Source organism: Epinephelus fuscoguttatus, linkage group LG2 (assembly GCF_011397635.1).
Source record: "Epinephelus fuscoguttatus linkage group LG2, E.fuscoguttatus.final_Chr_v1".
In the NCBI taxonomy this organism is placed as follows: domain Eukaryota; kingdom Metazoa; phylum Chordata; class Actinopteri; order Perciformes; family Serranidae; genus Epinephelus; species Epinephelus fuscoguttatus.
In genome coordinates, this window is record NC_064753.1 from 11,844,018 (window position 1) to 11,860,924 (window position 16,907).

The window sequence follows — 16,907 nt, forward strand, 5'->3', positions numbered from 1 at the left end:
TGTGCAGGTGTACCGAAGGCAGGCGTCAACCAGACTGGCAGTGTTGGAAGAGGCAGCGGAGGGGAGGACAGCTTCTCACCAGAGGGAGATCCTTCACCTGCAGAGGCTGCTAAGAGAAAGACAGGAGGCTGAGGAGAGACTGCTGCAGTCCAAACGGTAGGAGGGGAGCGAGGAGGAGAGAGAGAGAGAGAGAGAGAGAGATGGAGCAGAAGGGGTAGGATGCAGGCAGGCAGGAAAAGGGAGGAGGATAGGGAGAGAATGTGTGAATGAAAGGAGGAGGAGAAAGAGAGAGGAGATGGTATTTGTTGCAAGAAGGAGGGCAGAGACAGCAAGAGGCAGCAGAAAGGTGCGCATAGAGGCACAGCCGGTCACATCAACAAAACAGTTACTGTCAAGAAACAGAGATGTCTAGACAAAGAAATGGGTGTCACTCTTCCTATAAATTGTCCATCTTTTCCTGCCATTGTTTTCCCCAAGAAGAATAAGTCAGTCCAATTATTATCTTATTCAGATTATGACAGATTTCACAAGGACATTATAGTGAAGAAATTTGTAAAAATTTGTAAAAATCTTAAAGGTAATTCAGAATGAGTGAGTGCTTACTCAGTTTGTCCAACAGAGAGCATACACCTAAACGCCTTACTCAATATATACTTGGTCACAAGACTTTAATGACCAAATTTAAAGTGGCTATAACCAATATTTTTATATAAACAATGCATCAAATAGCTATGTGTATGTGAAAGCGGTGGTTCGTAGTGACAAACCAACAGTGTTTAGATTCAGAGAGTGAATATTGCACTGACATTCAGGAGGTGGCCAGAAACACCAAATGAATGTCAATGTCACTGTGTGTCTGCTGGATGTGTAAATCAGCAGCTGTTTGTGAACAGCTTTCCCATATCAACTACATAAGTTGTTAGTATGTCAGTATTTTGTTTATAGTTTGTTGCACTGCCCCCAGGTGGCCAAAAAAACAGTAAAAAAAGCTTCAAAGATGGAGAGCAGGACTGTTGTTTCCCCCCAATGGCAGTGAGTGTAATTACACAAACACTGTTTTATCCATACGTATAACCATAGACTAGGGATGCAGCTACTGTGATGTCACCCATTGCTTTGTGGACTCCTATTTCAAAACCTCAAGTCTGGCATTTTGTCTGTCGCCATCTTGTTCTTTTTTTTTTTTTGGAGCCAGAAGAGGGTGGAGCTGTGGAGAAAGGAGGGGTGAATCTGACTCATAAACTGCAGCCACACCTCTCTGACTGTCTGTCACTCAATGTGGCCATGTCTTTAATTTTGTATAACATCAAGCCTTAATAGAATGGAAATGGAGGCGTCGTGTAAAAATTCACGCCTTGTACAGCTGTCATGAATCGAGGAAGTAGCTATAGAGACCCAAACCTTATTTGGCACAAGCTTGAATGTAACAGACATTCATTCATATGTGGAAGTCCAGACTCCAGCTTTAAGGGATCCTTATAAAAACGTTTTATGTGATGTTCTGTTAACGTTACTGGATCTTTTTAAAGATCTCTAATGTTATCGTCTGTACCAGCCTTGACTTATAGTAGCAATCTAGTTTTATACAACACAGTGCAATTCACAGCAGGACAGCAATTCAACAGGTGAGAGTAAACAAGACACCACAACAACATAACCTGGTAATGCAGCAGCAACAGCACATTACAACACATCACTTTTCTAATGCAAGATCTCAGCTCCTTTGCTACTGTTTATCTATGTATTCTCTGTAGCTTCTAGATTTGTTGCAGTGCCACTCTCATTGCCGGGTTCAGGAGATAGATGCTGACACTGCTGTAAAAAATGCACACAGCAGATCATACTGCTCAATTCTAAATATCTCTCCCCACACTTAACCAGTTAGCCCTGTCAGGACCGTCCATGTCTACCAGTCATCCAAACCCCACTGTGTTTTCTCATTTGCAGATGCTAGATTGCTCATAGTCTCGCCACCAGACAATCAGAGATCTCCGCCTTCTGATAGTCTGGGGACACTCCTTTCTAAAGTGTGTTTAACACACCAGAGAAAACGGCTGGCAACAAAGCAACGCCTCTTGCATTTTTTTAAAAGGACACGGCCCCCCAGAAATGTGTGCTCCCCCTTTTCTCGTCTGCAAGGAAACAAACACACAGAGAGCTTGAAAATGGATGTCGAGAGATTTAACTCTGTATCATCAAATGTGTGCTCAGTCCACAAGATTGTGGAAATGAAGGACTTACAGCGACTTTGTTTAAAACTTTTAACACAGTCGGACTATGTTTACGAGCACAAGAGTTCAGCGAGCCACCGAAGGACCGCCCTGCAGATTTACTATTGGTTCTGCAACGTAGGGAGTTTTTTTAAACTCTGAAATTGTATCCGCCCATCTAAACACAAAATCAGGGAGAAAGACATCAGTCTTTAGTTAAGCAAAGCGTCTAAAGACTGACTTGTGAGTCTAGATTGCTCAGGGTGGAACAAACACATTTGATTTTCAACAGGATTTGCGTAAGTGGTGCATGAAACATTTTATTTTGGAATTCCAGAGAAAGGCCCACTGCTGTGACAAACACCATGGGGTGATGGGCGATAATAAGTTTAGGTTAAATTCAAAAAAATGTATGTTAGTCATATTGTTTGTATTGTATTGTATATGTTAGAGCTGCATTGATAAATTGATTAATCAATTAGCTGTCAACTATTGAATTAATTGCCAAATAATTTCATAATTAATTAATCTGTTTAAATCATTTTTTACCCGTAAAGTCTAAATTCCCTGATTCCAGCTTCTTAAATGTGAATATTTTCTGGCTTCTTTACTTCTCAGTAAACTGAATATCTTTGGTTTTCGGCACAGACTGTAAAAATAATGGATGTAGCTACTATCACATCATTGTCTATAGGGATTTACTCTGTTTTGGAGCCAGCCTCAAGTGGCCATTAGAGGAACTGCAGTTTTTGGCACTTCCACATAAGCCGCATTTTTCAGCCTTGGATATTGCTGCTTGGTTTGTGGACAAAACATTACATTTGTGAACGTCATCTTAGACGCTGGGAAACACTTCATTTTCTAGCATTTTATAGACTAAACAACCAATTAATTAATCAGGAAAATAATCTAAAGACTAATCGACAGTGAAAATAATCATTATTGGAGACCTCAGTATATGTATACTGTGTATTTTTCTTGTGTATATACATATATATTATTGATTCTTTTAAGATAGTACTTGATGCCTATGTGTCTGAAGATAAGAGAAGAGAGAGAGAAACTGTAAAAGAAGGTTACTTGTAAATATTATCAACCCTATGCCGTTGCATTAAGCTAATTGATCTGTCATAATGGGGGAAGTATTGTATTTACTAAAATAAGTCACTACAGGAAAATATCCGAAATACCATGTAGCTGACCATCTGAGTTGGTACAGGAAGAGATTATTTCAGGATATTCTGACTGCTACAGTGTGACAGCCTTGAAAAACTCAACTAGCACTTTGTTGCCTCTCAAACAATCAACCACTTCCCCTTTATTCCCCTGCTGGTATGTCTGTTTTTAGCTCGGTCTCTCTCTGGGCCTGCTGCCTGCTGCTATCAAATGAAAGCTAGCTAATCAGATTGTTAGAAGATCTTGTCCTACTCTGCCCTGAGGGCAACGTAATGACAAATCTCACACACTACCACACAGACATCTCATGCCACTTGCACTGGCTTCATAACACTACAAACCACTGTACTGCTGGCCTTGTGAAACTGCAGTCACCACCGGATTTACCAAACATGCATCCTACCCAGTGTGCTGCAAGTCATTGGAATGCATGCAAGTGAAGCCCTGAGTGACCTCCAAATAACAGCATCTAGAGTAGACTAGTTACCAGCCACAGGAAAAATGTGAAACTATCACTGTAGTTTTGGGTGAGTTTTCTGTCCTACTTGTGGTTTTGAGAAACCAGATTTCCGCTGTTCTCAGCTCGAGCATTAGGAGTTCAGCCAAGTAGCGATACACTCGGCGGAAGTCAAACTTCTCACCTCCGCACAGAAGAAAAATCTATCTCTGCCTCATTCTCTTTTCTCTCTGATCCACTGCTTTGTATTCTGCCTGTGTTATAGCAGCAGACATGCTGATAGGCTGTGATTGTCGCCTGCCTGCTGAGTTCTGCCTAGCCTCCAGAGAAGCAACACTGCCTGAGACCTCCACGAGCTCAGGAGGGGATTGAGCCTTCAGATCACTTTTTCCCCTCCAAAACCAGCCCTGTCTTCCCCATACACAGCCAGAAAAACATAGAAAGATCTGCCACATACAAGCAAAGAGTGATCTTGATAAAGGTAGCTGACATCTCTGGTGTATTCACATTTTGCATTCAATTTAATTCTTTCATCCGATAATATAATCCATTTTCATTACATATGGGATTAAATGAGATCAGTATTCTGTGCAGGATATCGTTATAATTGTCTGAAATTGATGGATTTGATTGAGAATGCACTGAAAATTGTTTGACTATGAGTTTATACTAGTGGATTAAGAATACGTATGTAATAATTTTATGGATTTTTTAATGTGAGTAAAATATTTGTAAATAGAATTTGTAAGTCAATGAAAATAGTATGTGTTGTGTTAAGGTTTCTAATGGTCAGAGGGAATTATTTAATGCAGAGTAATCTTATGCTTATTTAGAAGTTGTGTGAGCCTGGTAAAACACTGATGCAGCTGTATATGGATCTACGATATATATATATATATATGTATATATATATATATATATATATATATATATGTATATGTATATATATATTCAGTCTTCCTCCTTACAAGCATGTTGGAACTTGTGGTTGCTGCAGTCTTAATCTCCTGTTGTCACATGCTGAAAAACAAGCAGTGTAAATTGCTGACACTATTTTATGTTAATGGCCTACACACTTGGAACCCCATGCATAATTTATTGCTAAAGCCCATAAATGCAAATAAACACATTTTTAGTGGTATTTAATTATCAGGTTCAGGAGTGGTTCTGAGTCTGCTGCTTCTAGCAGAGAGGACCAGAGAGGATCATGATCGACCCTCTGTTCCTCTTTTGTTACTTGTTACTTGGTGGTCATAAAACGTTGGAAGAAAAGCACATGTGCTATATTTCTTTGTGAGGGTCGTGTTGTGACCAAGTCTTTTGCAACTCGACTTCCTTGCGATGACTTAGTACTTCCAAGACAACATTTTAAAAGAAGCATGGAAACGTAGCCACTGCTGTTTGTGCCCACTGCTCTCCAGTTTCTCTCTAGAGTGTTTGTTTCATGGTCTAAAGCAAGACGAGGGCTAAGTCTGGCATCGACACACAGTAGGAGTACTTTGCAAATAGCAGCACTCCACTCACATAGGTAATCCATAAGCCGCTTGTAGAGCTGCAACCAGCATCAAGATATAATTTCTCAGGTCTACTGAAATAAGCCATAGTGAGTGGACATGTTTATTGCTTAGAGTGTTGCAATATAATTCACCTTGCAAATCAATGACAAAGTTTTTGTTTTTATAAAATGGAAGCCATTTGAACATATTACATGGAAAATAAATCCAGGATAGAACAGAACATCCCTATTAAAAAACCCTGAACCTATTTTTCATGTTTTTGATGTCCAGGTATTGCCCAAAGCAGGCTGGACGTCAAACTTCCTCTGGCACCCTCTCCTAAGATATTGATCTATAGCCAGATTCAGTTTAGAAAAGGCACTGACATGGTTGAATGTTACACACAATCGACTATTACTCAGCCATGGCATTATCTGTCTGGATCTAGGACTATTATATTATCCATTTGTGTTTGTACTGAAGTGAGTATGTGGGTATTTTTACTGAAATGACACACTTCTCCTCAGTTATCAAACAGAAGGACAGAGGCTTTCTTGAAGTGGTAATTAAGGCCTGATTGTCTAATGAAAGTGCCTGCGATGTTCCCTGTGGCTGTCTGACAGCCAGACTTATAAACTCCACTGCTCATAATGTTAGTGTCTGGGCTAACAAGGGTGTGGATGGTTAGGGGGGGTGGTTCTGCTGCAGAGTGATAGACCAAATCCTGAGATGGCTAGCTATAATTGTATTGGAGATGTACTAAGGCAGTGGAGCTGCTGCTGAGCCTTTCCTTATGGGTCAGACTGCAGCTGTGCAGCCTAGTGGTCACCACAGCTGTTCCACCAAAACACAAATGCACAGACGGACATGCTCCTGTTGAATTGTCCATCTCTTATAGCTGCAAGATTTATCTCTGTCTTCTGTCTGAATACCTTCATAGGAAGCAATGATGAGTGCAGTTGCCATGGGTAACGTATGTGTGCATGCTGTTTGGGTTGGAGGTAATTAGAAGTCGGTGGATTTTGTGAAGGTCTTAACTCAAGGAAGACAAGGGACAAAGTGTTTTTTAGTTAGTCACTGACAGAAACATCATCAATGAATTTTTACTTTAATGAGAATGAAAACATTTTTCTCTTTTTATTTCAAGGCAGTTCAGTCAAGATCGATTTGTGTTCTCAGAGGTGCTCAATGAATTAAAATGTAATTGAAAATACTGTGTTTAAAACCCCATCAACAACCCATCTTGTCAAAGTGCTTGCTGATAATGCTAACATTAGCATGTTAGCATTGTCTCCAGTATATACATCTCCCAGTATAGCTGTAAACTCTGCAAGTACAAAAGTACATGCCTAACTCGTATCATAAGTGGTTAATGTTGCATAGATAGTGGTTGGTTCACTGGGTACATCTTGAATCCGGCTAAACTGAGTCATTATTATTCATTATAAAAACATGCATCAACCTAAGAGTCAGACGGCAGAGGTAGAGTGTGTCATCCTCTTCAAACCAGCGAGTTGTACGCAGATTCATCTGTAGCTTCATTATGAGGCAAGTACAGTTATGCTGATGTTCCCTCCACTGTAATAAGCAGCTAACCAGAGTCCAGACAGGGTCACTGATTGCTTCAGTTGCTGACGTGTGAACAGCATGTGACGTAAGAGCTTTAATCCATCAGCCATTACAACAATAACAGCACATGCAGGTAATTACGTGCTGTCTCCTTGGAGCTCTTTAGTATTATCACTATCCCTCTGTCTGTTATCTCTCTGTGTGAAATAGTAGGTTATGAGTTGATTCAGTGTCAACATCAAACTTTAAATGTTCACAAAAAACCCCAAAATGGTTTCGCATGGGCATGGACTTAATGGTTTCAGCACTCCTCTGCTGGTCTTTGCCCTGGACATATTGTCAAAACTTTTAGTTAATGAAGAAAGAGTTTCGCTAGTTTGCACATATGGTAGTTATAATATATTTGGAACCATCCAAACAACCACTTTACAATAGTCAGCCAAAGAGCTTTCTACATCTTAAGACTAGCTCAGTCACATTTGCTGTCTAATGCTTGATTTATGCTTGATGCAGCTGCAAGGGTTGTGAGTGCCGCACAGCAAAAGTGACATCTAACCATCAGACACACTGCTTCATGAGGATCCCATGCGGCAGGTTTTGCCTGCCTGATCCAAGTTTTTCTGACTACACCGAAGCAGATAGGTGGAGAAAATGGAGAACCATGCTGAGTTTTAGATTCACTGCCCCTGTGGTTTGAGAGAATATGGGTTTGCTACAAGGAGAAACCCGCACGGAGAATGAAACATATAAAAGTTTCCTCGTCACAATTCCAAGTCAGTACATGTCCATGTGATCATCTGTGTATAAAGCATAACTAAAGACAGTTCAGTTTCAGTAGTGTACTTAAAGTGAAAGTTAATTTTTGACCATGATAATAATTGACATAATCAACTTCAACTTTTTGGATGCTTTACATCAGTAAATGGAGTTTGCTCAGTTGTCATGGCCTACTAACTAAGTATGGAGCTTCACATGATAACAAGTAATAGTGTATGGTAGTAACAGCATCAGCTGGGAAAGGTTGAAAGTCATCTACCATAAGTCAGTAAACAGCTGGAGATGCAGCAGGCCAGTCATGAGAGCAAAGAGATCATAACTCCAGCATTACTGTCATGGCTGTGGTTTATTGTGCCTTCTGAGCGGTCTGCTTGGTTTTCAAATGCATTAGAACAGTCTTTTACCAAAATGTGACAAAAGCACAAACTCTGAAACATGGATAATGTGTTGTGGTTAGTATTGTGAAAGTGAAAGCCTTGTACCTTGAACACATTACAGCTGGTGGACCTAATATTTAGTCTACTGTATGTAAAAGTAATGGCCGAAATAATTATGACAGCTGTCTAGTATATGGTAAGTTAGAATACAGGATTTCGTCTCAAGTGCTGTCTCATAAAGAGTAAAGATATTGCTCTTGCTGTTCCCAACAAACAGGTTTTGCTGCAGTTAAAATTCTGGTTATGTATTGACAATTTTAACTTCAGATTAAGGTCAGGTTGTTTAATCATTTTGACACACTTAAATAAAAGCTTAAAGCCACATTTAGGTAACTGAACATAGATTTTTTTTTCTGAGACCACATTTACATTTTGAGACATTATGCTCGTTTTAGAACTGTGGTGTGACCAGACTCAAATGTCGATCACATCTCTCATTGCTGTTAATTTGCTGAAAAAGCCTAAACCTTGTGAGTATAAAAAAGGTGGTCTGAAACAAAACTGCGTTTCACAGCATCAGTTTAGTTTGAATGTGGGAGCACATACAGGTCAGTTTCCTTTAACAATCATGCCACTGATAACTATTCCCATATGTTCTGAATGCAGTGTAACACCGGCAGAGCCCAGTGATTGCTGCATTATTTAGAAACACTCCACTTCTTCCTGCATTGTGCCTGGTGAGTTCATTTCAATCAGGAGAGACTCGTTTTTATGGTAAAAGAATATTTATTAACATGTGAACATATGAATAAAAATGTGGAAAGTCTTTGGCCATTAGACCCCGTAGAGATGGTATGATTTAAGGAGGGTGATGAATCCATAGTCGAAAAGGGAACCCCCCCCTCCTGGGGTCTAGATGCTGGTGGTGGTAGAGGTGGTGAAGATGAGATGAGAGGAAGATGGAGAAGTGCTGATGATCTGGAATGAGCCTTTGTAGTGGCATCCTGATTGGCTGAGAGAGATCGTGGCAAAGTTTGATTGGATAACTAGAGGAGTGAACACCCATAGACAGCTGATAAGAGGGAGTAGTGAGAGTGAGATGGAGAGAAATATGAAAGGATGAGCACAGAGAAAGTCTTCCTGATTAAACTTACACTGAGCTTCATTTGATGAAAGAACAGTGTTTATACTTTTTTTTTCTTTTTTGTTTTTTAGTTTTATTATTTGCACACACAGTAAAAACTACATAGAATCCAGATAAATAATAGAAAAAAAAATAAGGATGTGACAGGAGAGGTCAAGAAGCTATAAGCTTATACAACGGACCTCCCCTCAACTTAAGATAGAAAACTATATGAACAAGAAAAAACAAAATAAATAAAGAAAAAAAAATACATTAAAAAACAAAAAACAAAGTGAAACTAAACTAATATAGTTAAGCTAATCAAACTAATTACTACAATGGAACCCCCAAAATATTGCTGTTGCCCCCAGAGGCGAATTGTCGCCAGACCAGAAGCCAATGGATTCTGAGATTGTGCTTTAGCTAAAAGATCCTTAGTAACATGAAGGTGAGTGTTGTGACCAGCAGGCACACTGATTACAAAAAAGCTTGATGTTTTATTCATAAACTCTAATTGAAGACGGTGTTGTTCTGGCAATTTAATGTGTTTGTGTGTGAGAGATGTATGAGGTTTAATCCAATCCATTCCGAAGTGTGGTTTGTTACACAGGTTTGAACACTGCCAGTCAAAGTGACACAGCATGCCAACTTACCCATTAGTGCATGTCAAGGACACTGGTGGAAACATTAAATCTAATAAACTCATACGCTGACCCAAATCATGTTTATCCAGAACATTTCAGTTAAATCTGGTTACAATTTGTTGCATATACCTGACAACAACAAACAAACAGGTATGGATGAAAAGAGTATCTCCTGAAGCTCTCTTGGTGGAGCTGCTGTGTAAATTGGCTGCCTCTGTCACACTGTTATACTGCCAGACAGCCTGCTGTTCAGTCACTGTGTTTGTTATGTGTATGCAAAGTGCCTGCACCAGTCAGCCATATGGAAACAGTGAAATGTGTTTGATCACAAGCAGTTAGTATTTCTTACAGCTTCAGATGTTTACATGGGGTTAGAGTCTTCTGATCTTGATATCTGACTAATCTCCGGTTTCTTTTCCCTCCATAACCTTCTTTGCACCTCAGATGCAAACTGACACCTGCAAATCTTTAGTATATCCAGCACACAAGGAGAAATAATGCACTGGAATCCAGGCGTAGAAAGTAGAGGTGGGACCAGGTCATTGTTTTGCAAGTCACAAGTAATTCTCAAGTCTTTGTACTCAGGTCCCAAGTCAAGAACAACAATGCCCAAGTGAAGAGCCAAGTCCTAAACTTTGAGTTTTGAGTCCTAAACAGGCCATAATGGGTTCTTCACCAAATGCAATGCCATTTTAACAGCAGACTGATATATATTAAATTTACAAAAATAATGAATGCTTTGTTAGATTTGTATTTATTTGTCAAAACAGGTTCATTGCAAGTTGCTGCGTCTCAGTATTTTTCAACTTGTATGTTTTGCATACTGCAGCTTATTATTTTGTTGTCCACCATGTAAGTCAACATTTTCAACATTATCTTTGGTATCATTTTTTATAAGCGGCACTCAGTAATGTAACGTTAGTCCTTCACGGTTCTCTCCTGCAACTTGACTGGATGCTGTTGCATTGGTTTAAACAAATTGGATCATCTGGGGAATTAAGTGTTGACTTCCTGGGAATGAAAAGCATTGACAAAAGTTCATTCTGGAAATGAAAAGAAATTAATTGATTCCTTACACACTTTTTAGATAACATACTTTTTAATCTGTGGGCTTGGGGGAAGGTGTCAAGTATTTTCAAAAGGTGGTCAAAAGTCCAAGTGAAGTCGCAAGTCATAGTCTTTATTGGTTTGGTCAAGTCAAGTGATCTAATTTGTGACTGGAGTCTGACTCAAGTTTAAGTCTTGACTTGAGACTGCATCTCTGATAATGTAGAAGTATCATAAACTAGGCACACAAGCCTAATAAGTTTGACCATTAGCAGTAGTGACAGTACAACTACAATGCTAAACACTTCACATCACATCACTGATGTGACAGTTGACATTGATCTTACAGCTTATACACTCGCACGCACACACACACACACACACACACACACACACACACTTGATGGTTGTACTGTAATAGCCCTCTCTCCCAGCAGACATTTTAGCTTGTCATAATAGGAAAAGCACAGGTGTAATTGATGGCATGAAAAAGGACTGCATTCCATTTAGGAGAGCCAGCTTAAGGGTGTTGGTTCACTGTCATAGGTCATTTGGACACTTAATGGAACTGAGCCATCGTTAACAGGATTAGTTTCACCTAAGCTTTTACTGCTTTGACGAGTCAAAATGTCTTCCATAAAAAAGCTACCACCATTTAAGAATGTAATTTGCAGATGTTGGATGTTATGGCCCGTGCTTCGGCTGATTATGTTATTTTTAACAGTCAGATTGAAACTTCAAAATATCTTCCTGTACATAACTGCGTGAATAGTACTCATAGTCTGCTTGTGTAGACAGCCAAGGTTTGAACCTTTTTTCTTCACAGTATAAATGTGAGATGGGTTGTTGCATCATAAGGTGTGACTTTAAAGCATTTCTTTGCATTAGGGGGAAGAATGGAAAACAACAATGAAACCAAGCTTAGTTGCCAGTTTATTAGGTACATCAAGCTAAAACCAATTCGTTTTGTTCTGCAATGAGTTGTGCCTTTAGGAAGGTTAGAATGTTGAACTTTTCAGAGGTGTTGATTCAACTTTGAGATTGGAGGCTGGGATTGTGGTGTTTTTGAAGTTCAATGCAATATAATGAGAGGTTTTTCTAATGTTTAGGCCACTTCATTTATAACATAAAGGGCACATTTTTTGGTTGACCTTTGCAAGTGTAGTTTAAGGCAGTGATGCAGTTTTACAAGATCTTCTTCATGCTACCTGCACACTCCCACATCCTTGAGCCTACTATGCACAAAATCTTCATTTTGCAGTTTGTGAAGTTTAACTAAACCAAATACAGCCATGATTCTGCTCTATCACATTCTGATGCCCATTGCTGCTGTGGGCCTCTTTTTTTCATTTAGACAATACAATGCTTCAGGCATTACTTAGAAATAATTGGGGAAAGGGATGACGCATGCAGTGGTACTCCCAGCAGCACAGTGTTTCTGTGCAGTGTTCTGCACAATGTAGATAGGAGTTTGAGATAGAGCTGTGTGAGCTTCTGCAGCCAGTGTGTGTCCAGGGTGTCACCAATGTCTGCTGTAGTCATGATGGTTGTGGCAGTTGCACAGTAGAAATCAGCAGATACCGCTGGCAGTTTTCTGGAAAGGGCCAAAAAAAAAAAAACCCTGGCAGACATTGAAAATAGATCCTCCTCCTGCAGCTCTCCCCTCTCTGTCATAAGCCCCTCCTACCAGACAACCACAGACATATGCAACCCTGTGTTAAATCTCATACACTGATTTATTCTAGTTTTATTGCAATTTTGAAATGTATGGAAACCCTGTTTGTTTATTATCAGACGCTCTATTTTAGACTCTGTTTTTGATTAGTCCATCTTCCTTTTTTGACATGTTTTGCAGTGTAGGTAGCTGCTCAGGACTCTCCCCAGTTGAATCACGCTTTCACTAAAGGGACATGCACACGTATCTGCGTTTGTAGAACAGCCAATAGGAATGCTTTCTCTCTGACATGACCTGTGATTGGCCAAAGTCTCCAGTCACAGGCTAGATTTTCTAACACCTGAAAACAGAGCCAAAAGGAAGTGCAGAAGTCTAGGTTTCTCTCGGTCTGTTTGAATTACAATATGCTCAAAAGTTATCGGGATTTTTGTCCAGTGGTGCCTAAATAAAATTGCCTACCCCAGCTTTAAAGGACATGATACATTTAAAATAAATCAGCCATTAGTGATGGCTGCAGATGATTTCCAGAGAGAGAGAGAGATTTACCTGTTGGTCCTCCTGTGATCAGCCTGATCACTTGCTGCACCCGCAGTGATGTATGAATGAGCTTCATGACCTCAGCAGTGTTGCATGTCACCTGTTATTCAACCTAAAGTTACTCAAGACTCCACACACACACTTACCCTCAGTGTATCAGTGCTGCCTCAGTCTGTTCTTAAAATGTATTTAATTTCCCTTATCTTACCCTATCAGCTTGCACTTGAATAACTGACTTCCTCGCCCTCTCTCCTCTCCTCCTCCAGGGAATTAGAGGAAGAGTTGGAGGTGGTGTGGCAGGCGGCAACCAGGGAGAACCAGCAGATGAGGGAGAATCTTTTGGACTCAAGACTCACTGTGGACCTCCCTGGCAGCACCTCTACTGGCTGGCCCTCTCACGCTCCAGATGAGGCCACTGCATCTACCCAGCATCAACCACACAGCTCCGGGCTTCACCTCTTCACCTCTCATCAAAGCCCTGGGCTCCAGAGGAGGTCCATATTTAAATCTGACTTTGATCACCAAAACAACTCATTTGACGAGAAGCATAAGCATGGGCTGGATTTCTATTGCTAAGATTCTCACAGCAATAAACCATAGGTGTGTTCACTTAAAATTACAAGAAAGACTTGGTAGGTGACTTCATTAGTTACAGCTACTGACATCTGCCAGTCTTTATGTGTTTCTCAAATAAAACCTTAAACTACACCATCCTCTGTAACAAACTCATTACTGTATTTAACTACACTGTAAGCACGTCTCTCTGGTGGAAGCCAGGATGTTCAGTGAATAGGAGGCAATAGTGAGCTGGATAGATTCACTTTATACTTTTGTGTCCTGTGAGGAAAACATGGTTTTGACAGTGTGGCCAAATATAGCCAGAAAGCTTGCCATTTCATAAAGATTTATAAAGATTTGTATTTGTTTTCTAAATTTGTCTCAGGGTTTTATGGACTATGTCAAGTATAAGAGATGAATGAGTAGACCTAGTAGTGGAACAAGATGCATTATTTAGCTTGACTAAGGCTATGGTGGGACATAGCCAATGTTGCCACCTGCTGGGCACATATGGTCATGGTATTATTATTGTCACAGTGGCAACAATAAATGGTACTGTGTGAATCCTGGGGTCAAGTATAACATAGGCCATGTCATTGACACTTCATAAACCTGTGTATCACAGGAAATCAAAGTGGTTGAATGTTAAAAATGACCCAAGGTAAAGGTAAAGTATGGTAAAATAAGTGTTTATGCACAAATAAATGCACATGTATTTATACATGCTTGGCTCTGTTTTCATATGATTGTTGTTACTACCTTTTGTTAAATATCAGATTTTATATTGGTGCATGGTTGATTTAGCCGAATTCATAAATTGTTTTTCATGTGCAATTAAATGTGCTTTGGGAGAACATGGATGTAACACTTTCAACAGTAGTTGTGTGTGGACTTTGCCTCCATGCTGGCCTTCTGATCCAGAGCAGAAAAATATATTTATACCAAATGAAAAAAGTATGAACTTGTTTGTAGTTTCAGGGGCAGGTAAATGACACCTCTTTTTTTTTTTTTTTTTCATTAAACACGACAACAACCAACTGATATCTCCTTGAATTCTGATATTTAAAGCATTTTACTTCTGAGCATCAGGAGAAAAGTTCTGCTTTTTTAGTCTAGTAAAACTGAAGTGCAATGTAAGCCCACTGGAGTGTGCTGTAGTCCACATTCTGATAGTTGAGTCCAAATTAAGAATCATTCTCAGTTGGAAAGTCTTCATGCTGTACTGTTGAAGTCAACCTATTTTTGTTATTGTTTATTTTTCAGTGTGTGAAAAAATGAACTTGCTGTCTGGTGAACGTAGTTAATTTCCTTTTTATATATAAATAAGTTCTCTCCATCTGCTTTGTCTTTAATCAATGGAAGTATATTTGACATTACTTTAATTTCTGATTTCTAAACTATAACTCATAGAGCCTTATAAATCAATTAAATCATTGAAATATTTCATACCAGTACATCCTGAATTTAACATGTAGGTCCCTTAACAAAGTGACAGATAATCATAACCAACAATAAGACGCTGCCGTAGACAGCTGTATGACAACAACACCCCAGCCTTTTTAATATTTCCTCTAGGGGTGTTACCACACAGAGTAAAAGGGGGAAATGATGGTGTGAAACAGCAGAGGCACTTTGTCAACCCGCTGAGTTAACGTTACTGTCATTAGCATCAAGCTAGCAAACAATGGTACATCCTCACGGTTGGACATAAAGTCATAACATTAACAAATAGCGGCGGGGCTTTTACTCACCACAACTGCAGAGGCTCCCAGCTTCATTTGAAACAAACTACATTATAGATGGTCCGTTGTTTATTAATCCCTCTGTGTGTTTATATATTTACTTTTTATCCGCTCCTGTTTGCCTTGATAAAGTTAATGCATCGTGCTATCATTTTAAACTCAACACTTCCTGAATTTGTTTCAAATTAAAAGCCCCTTATAACCTCGGCTGAGAGAATCCCTCCATTTTCTAAATAGGCTTTTATTGTGAAACATTTGTACTGAATGTTTGAACTTGTTTGCATACGGTACTTTAAATGTAGCTCCTGCCATCTGCTGGCATTTTTTAACGTTAGTACAACAACATTTCGGCTGGAACATGAACAGACACAGTGACTGAAATAATAGTGAAAGTAATAAAAATAGGACAAGAATAACCCGATGACATCACACACGCCGTGAAAGACGACCGGGGATAATTGGTGAGTACCATTGTGTAATGTGTCATGTCTGTCGGCGAAGTCATGGCACGATTTTATGACTCCACAATCGTGTAATGTGACATAGTGACTTTCAGAACGGGCAGAAAAGTTGTGTAGTGTGTACCAGGCACAGGTACACTCGCTGTATAGTATGTGGTGGTCACGGAGATGGCTCATCAAATTTGAAGTGTTACCCTCCTTTGCGGAGACTTTTTTCCTGCATTTTCTGCAGACAGGGTCACTATCTTCAATTAGGTTCCCCTCAGCATCCTTATAAAACCCAAAATACATCCAGACTTCAGACTTTGTCCTTTCAGAGGGGGTAATAATCTCCGGAGCACTGTCCGTCCGGGTGCCTTCCATCATGTTTTCAGAGGCCAAACATTGCAAACTGCGCATGTGCGACTGTGTCTGATTACTGCTGCTGCTTTTCTAGGCAATGAGCAGTATCACTGTGAGTTTTTCGAAGTGCAGTAATCAAACACAGTTTTAATGATAATTAGGGTAGCTGCCCGGACACTATTGTAATCCCAGTTATACTTCTTCTTCTTTTTCTTCTTCTTCTTCTTCTTCCAAGGAAATCATACTTCCCATGGGTGAAAACTCACCAAACTTTTCACAAAGGTCCAGTCTCATGTCAGATATCCTCAGCTGTAAACTCAAGCCAATAGTCCTGATGGTGGCGCTACAGCAAGCGTTCAAAACTTTTAAAATTCATAACAGATCAACCAGACGTGCTACAACTTCATAACTTTCATCAAACTGTAGCCCCAATACTGAAGAAACTTTTGTACATTTAAACCTATTAAAAATGATGAAGTTCATTACTCTGTTTTTTTCAAAAACTGTAAAACTTCTTAAACCTATCTCCTCCCACAATTTTTGCTCAATTGACACCAAACTTGCTACAGAGCATCTTCAGACTGTCCTACACAAACTACATTTCTCAGATTTTTGATTTATCAAAAATTGAGCCTACAGTGCATCAAAATGTTTGACTGTAAACAGTACTGTAAACATATACATGTACATTCTTGCTAAATAAATCTTCAATGTTC

At 39.6% G+C, this 16,907-nt stretch overlaps 1 protein-coding gene across 1 annotated transcript in view; it reads left to right on the forward strand.

The window, feature by feature from the left end:
- The window catches only part of cep89 (centrosomal protein 89), a 72,451-nt gene extending 57,212 nt beyond the window's left edge, over positions 1-15,239 (forward strand). Inside the window, exons 17-18 of the mRNA XM_049602319.1 lie at positions 8-156; positions 13,355-15,239. Coding sequence (XP_049458276.1) covers positions 8-156; positions 13,355-13,664 — 459 coding nt within the window. The 3' untranslated portion in view covers positions 13,665-15,239. The remainder of the gene's footprint in view (positions 1-7; positions 157-13,354) is intronic.
- Positions 15,240-16,907: the final 1,668 nt, after the last annotated feature.